Here is a 5,573-nt window from a genome sequence, read left to right as displayed (position 1 = left end):
TTTTTGGGGGGGGGGGGTTGCTATACACATCTTGTGCAAATGCAGTGAGAAACCTCTGAGTACCTTTCCTGAATCCATACAGAAATGGAAGGTTTGGAAGGATATATTTACATAAACACACATACATATACACCTCACTTATCTTCATTTTTGGGTTATAATAGGCCTAAAAAAAGTGTAACTTTCTTTAAAAAGTAACATTTCTTGTAAATGTATCAGAAATCTCTACATCTGTGAGAACTAAGGGGAAGGGAGGGAAACAAAAAGAGAAATGAGAGAAATTAACACAAGTTACTTAAGCAATACCTTTTAGATGTTTGCACTCGGGTACTCAAATGCATTTCTCCTGTCTGAAGAGAACCTATGCCCCTTTCTCCTGTCTGAAGAGTTTTTTTCTCATCCTGGATTATTACCCAAGGAAGAATATCATGTGGTTTTATTTTATTTTTTAATTGGGGAAAATGTTCTTCTTTATGTAAGCTTTAAGATTTATTGTGGAAATATTCTAGAGAAGAGTGTTGGCAGGGGACTAACTCTCTCACCAAACGGGAAAATTCTCACTTCAGCCTTCTGGGTAACCTACACCAGCTCTTCCTTCCTTCCTTTAGGGTAACTTGTGTGAACAAGGTCATTTCCATCTCCTTTCCACAGGTTCACCACAGGCTGTGGGCTCTTCAAAAACTAAACAGGTGAACAACCCTACTTCTGCATAGATAATTTGACTGATACAAAAACTAGCACCCCTGATTCCCTTCATCTAGAAGCAGCCGAGTCTGTTCAGAAACAAACATCTCAACTGTCTGTGCCCATCAAATCTCTGCTTTCCTAGACACCATTGGAAGGATACCACACGTCCATCAATGGTTACAGATCAGCTTCCTTCTTTTCATGGGGAAGGGGGGGAGCAGGGTTAATACCCCAAACAATACTGAGGTAAAATATGTTAATGCAATTAAAGTTTCATAGCACTGATGTTTTAGTTTGGGACCTGCCCTCTTTCAGAACAGAATGCTGATGCCATACTTCCTCTGCAGAACAACAAGAACAAGTTGTGGTGACACGGGAAGTGGTAAAACTCAGACACCAAATTCCTGTTAAAGGCCTAACTGCTCCAGATTTCCCTTTCTGTCTCTGAAAAATCCAAGCAGTCATTTGCTTGCAGTATTTGGAGGCAAGGTCCCAGTACTGTTCACTTTTGCAACCACAGGTGCCAAAATGGGCATTGCTTTGTTATCTTGCCCTTCTGGAACACCCATAGGTAAAGCAGTTTTTAACCCAACTGGTGTCAGTTTTGCAACCACTGGAGCCAATAAAGGCATCACTTTAGTTCCCTGTCCCTCTGAGTCTAATGGAAGATTTGCTGCTTTTAATCCAAGTGGTGCCAGCTTTGGCATGGGCCTCCACAAAGTGTCAGTACCAGCTTCTGAATTAGTCTTCATCTGCAGGACTGGAGGAGTCACACTGGGAGGCTCTGCCATAGGTTTTAAGGTTTTACCACTTCTACCACCAGCCACTGAGAGGTTAGGAAGTGCATCCTTCATTCCAGAGCCTATTACTATTTTCAAAATGTCTGCTTCACTTGAAGGTTCTCCAGAGTTCTTCTCTCCATCAGTTATGTCATCATCTTCCAAGTGAAGCAGCAGAGGACTGATGGAGCCACTACCCTCTCGAACTTCAGAAAGGTCCGAAGGTCTGAAACTTCCACCCAAGTGGCCAAACTGGAAGGATGTGCCATCTGCAGCGACTAGATCACTGGCTGCTCCTCGTCGAGTTTCTAAGTCTCCTGGAGAAAAGTCTGAGGTCAGGGTGCTAGGCAATTCTGACATGCTCGAATTGTCATCATTAAGCTGTTGATTGAGAAAGGCAATTTCATTGAGAAGCGAAGTGAGAGTTTCATCAGTGTCATCACTCTCCTCAATACCACCCAGTATCTCACTTGGGTCCAGTTCTGCTTCCTCTATTGCAGAGGCGACTTTTCTCAACTCCATTTCTATCCTGGAGTCTTTGAACTCTTTAATCTGCAGTTTACGGAATGGAGAATCCTTTGCCTTCAACCTTTCTCCTCCCTGATCAGCATCCTTCCTTCTCCCTTGGCATCCAATGAACTCTCCAAGGCAGAGTTTTGTGGTAAATGGCTCTTGAGAGTCCTTTGCAGAAGATGCATTCCGTAGCTGTGACATGCTGTTGTCTTTATTTTCAAGAAAAACTGGTGTGGGTCCTTTGGCACTTTTCCCATCTCCAACGCTACTGCCAGAACATGCCTTGGCTTTCTCTTCAGAAAGAATGCCTTCATTCTGCCTGCTTTCACGGAGTCCTGTTTTCAAGGGCTGCTCAGAAGTTTGGGCACTTGCACCAGGGGTTATTTGAGAACTCTTGTTTCTACTGAGGTTTAAACTCATGCCTCCTTCAGCAGCCAATGATGTCACATTAACAATTTTTGGCATCATGAACAAATCTTCACTCTCTATGAAATCAAAGAAGCAAAACCCATCAGGATCACGGTGACTCCAGATAATCTGTCCTTTCCCATATCATCTGCCCCAAACAGTCTCTGCCATCCTACAAGGTTTAAGGCATCTGACCAAACACAGTTTTGAACTTTTACCTTATTTTCTACAAATCTGAAGTTCAGTTCTATGCTGAAAACCAAGTCAGTATAAACAACATGGAATCCCAGGATGTTGACAACTACCTTTCATAATTATTTCTCTATTAAATGTGTTTGTGTGAAAAAGCTGCTCTCCCCACTCCCAGCTGTGGTCAGACCTGCAAAGCTAGCTTGGCACTTTCTCTCATATTGTCAACAGTAAGAGGAGTTAAGCCCTCAGTTACACCTCTGGAAGCCCAACAGCTTCTGGCTACACTCTGTGGCTCTTCTACAATCTTTTGCTCTCAAGTTCTCTGCTCTGGACGGCAGCAGGAAGTACTACTAGTGTAGTAAACATCCACTGCCTTCTGCCTAGATCCTATGCAAATAACCTTCTGTTAAGCCTTTCAGCAATAATCTGACACTAATTCCAAATCAAACTAAACTTTGAACTATGACTTAATCAACAATAGGATGTGTTCCTATTTTCGTACGTCCCCCTCACAGCTAAGAACTGCGGAAGTAAAACTCAATGTTAGTTACCATCTTGAAGAACACCAGAATCAAGTTCTGCCTCAAAAGTATTTCACATGCCCAAACATGAGGAACCCCAAGTACAAAGCTTACCTGAACTGGGCTCTACAGCTGTTACTACAGCTGGTGGTACTGGGTTTCCAGCAACAGCTGACAGAGCAATGGGAATGGTGGAGTTAGTGAAGATTCCTTTTACTTGAACAGGAACTGGTGAGCCAGGTAGCTGAATCATCACAGAAGTAATACCTTACCCAGGAAGAAAAACAATCTTTTTTTAATGCTGGCACACGAATGGAAAGTAAAACATTACAGTTCCTAAGGCAGTGGGGGGCCAATCTTTTTTGGTAGGCATGCCACAAAATAGTACCGCCCCCCCCCCCAAGTGACATACTGATCCTCCCTCCTCTGCCTGATTTGCTTCTTGCCCAACCTTTTGCTCCGCTTTATCTCCTGCTTCCTCCCTGATCTGTCATGTGCCACACAAAGGCTGCCCATGATACTTGTGGCCACCCTTCCCTTAAGTTAAGGCATCATTTGAAAACAGTAGAAATATTAACAATAGGATAACCTATTTCTTAATAGGATCATCCCTATATTCTCCCGTTTACACTCAGTTTCACAGATTTTTTTGCCTCTCTTATTTGGAATAATCAAACAGATTCTACTTTCCTGATGACAAATGGTTTATATTTCATTGCTTAATATTTTGGTTACGTCCTCAGGTGTTTTTGTCATTTGTATCAGATTATACATACTGCAGTCAGATCCAATCCCACTCACCAATTATAAACAGGCAAATGAATATAAGGATCCTACTGCTGAGGACAAGTGTTATTTTAGAAGCCAAAACGTACAGATCATAGTATCATAGTACTTAGGTTCAGAAGGGACCTAAACAGATCATCAAGTCTGACCTCCTGCCCTGGGCAGGAATGCGTGCCTGGATCATATCAACCCAGCCAAATATCTGTCCAACCTCCTCCTGAAGACCCCCAAGATAGGAGAGAGCGCCACCTCACTTGGGACCCCATTTCAGAGCCTGGCACCTGAAACTGTAAAGTAATGTCTCCTGACGTCCAGCCTGAAACTTCTCTCTAACAATTTGTGGCCATTATTCCTAGTAACCTCCAGTGGTCACTGGGGGAACAGAGCCTCCCCCAATTCCCACTGGTTCCCCCCGATGAGTTTGTAAATGGCCACCAGATCTCCTCTCAGCCTTCTCTTGTGGAGGCTGAATAAGTTCAGGCCTTTTAGCCTCTTCATAGGGCCTGCCCTGCTGCCCCTTGACCGTGTGACTGCCCCTCCTCTGGACCCTCTCAATGCTAGCCACATCCTTCTTGAAGTGCAGCGCCCAGAACTGGATGCAGTACTCCAACTGTGGCCTGACCAGTGCCGCATAGAGGGGAAGGATCACCTCCCTGGATCCACTTGCGATGCATCTGTAGATGCACAACAAGGAGTGATTAGCCTTACTGACTGCTTCTTCGCATTGGCGGCTCATGTACATCCTGGAGTCAACAATGACTCCAAGATCCCTTTCTACCACCGTGTTGACAAGAAGGGTGTTCCCCAGTCTATAGGTGTGTTGCTGGTTCCTTCTCCCTAGATGCTTGTCTGCATTGAATTCCATACTATTCTCATCCGCCCACCTCTGTAACCTGTCTAGATCTAGCTGGATTCAGTCCCTCCCCTCCAATGTGCCCACCTCGCCCCACAACTTGGTGTCGTCAGTGAATTTGGACAGTGTGCATTTCACACCTTCATCCAGATAGCTGATAAAAATGTTGAACAGTACGGGCCCCAGGACCGAGCCCTGGGGGACTCCACTGCCCACATCTCTCCAGGTTGAAAACGACCCGTCCACCACCCCCCTCTGGGTGCGACCATCTAGCCAATTTCCCACCCATCTGACTGTGTAGGCATCAATGCCACAGTCACCAAGGTTTTTTAAGAGAATGTGGTGGGAAACCACATTCAACCTCAGAGAAGCAAGAGGTACAGCTTTACCACCAATTCTTATCTTCAGCCTGCCTGCTCCCAGGTGGCCTTACCTGGTTGTGCTGTCACAGTGTTGCTGGCAGTTTGAGGCTTTAGCTCAGCTTGCAAGAGTGTGGAAGGAACAGCTGCCATCTGTCCCGGCATTAGGGGGCTCTTCAATGTGAGTACCTGCCCTTGTGGAGTCATCACTAGGCTGGCAGTAGTTAATGTCAGAGGAGGGGATGTGGTTTCCTCTGCATATAAATAATGAAAATAAGTAATTTGTGACATTGAATTCTTGAAGACCTTCAACCAGTATACTAATGCAAGCTGAAAGCAAGTCTCTTTTGGATGGATGGTACTATCAAGTACAGGTGGACAATCCACATTCTCAATTCAGGACAAATTTTCTTGGATCGAATGTAATAACTGACAACAATGATTATATTCTAGAGTACCTGTGCTTCCTTTGATC

The 5,573-nt window shown here is 44.6% G+C and overlaps 1 protein-coding gene across 8 annotated transcripts in view; it reads right to left on the bottom strand.

Annotated features, from left to right (window-relative positions):
- Positions 1–189: 189 nt before the first annotated feature.
- The window catches only part of MGA (MGA, MAX dimerization protein), a 98,860-nt gene continuing 93,476 nt past the window's right edge, over positions 190–5,573 (bottom strand). For all 8 annotated transcript variants that reach the window (XM_019519047.1, XM_019519046.1, XM_019519048.1 and 5 more), the window contains 3 exons: positions 5,173–5,352; positions 3,215–3,367; positions 190–2,464 (listed from right to left, as the gene is read on the bottom strand). In XM_019519047.1, coding sequence (XP_019374592.1) covers positions 1,149–2,464; positions 3,215–3,367; positions 5,173–5,352 — 1,649 coding nt within the window. In that variant the 3' untranslated portion in view covers positions 190–1,148. The remainder of the gene's footprint in view (positions 2,465–3,214; positions 3,368–5,172; positions 5,353–5,573) is intronic.

The sequence above is a fragment of the Gavialis gangeticus genome, unplaced genomic scaffold (genome assembly GCF_001723915.1).
Source record: "Gavialis gangeticus isolate Ggan-Ray unplaced genomic scaffold, GavGan_comp1, whole genome shotgun sequence".
Lineage (NCBI taxonomy): Eukaryota > Metazoa > Chordata > Crocodylia > Gavialidae > Gavialis > Gavialis gangeticus.
This window is presented reverse-complemented; position numbering and strand designations above follow the sequence as displayed.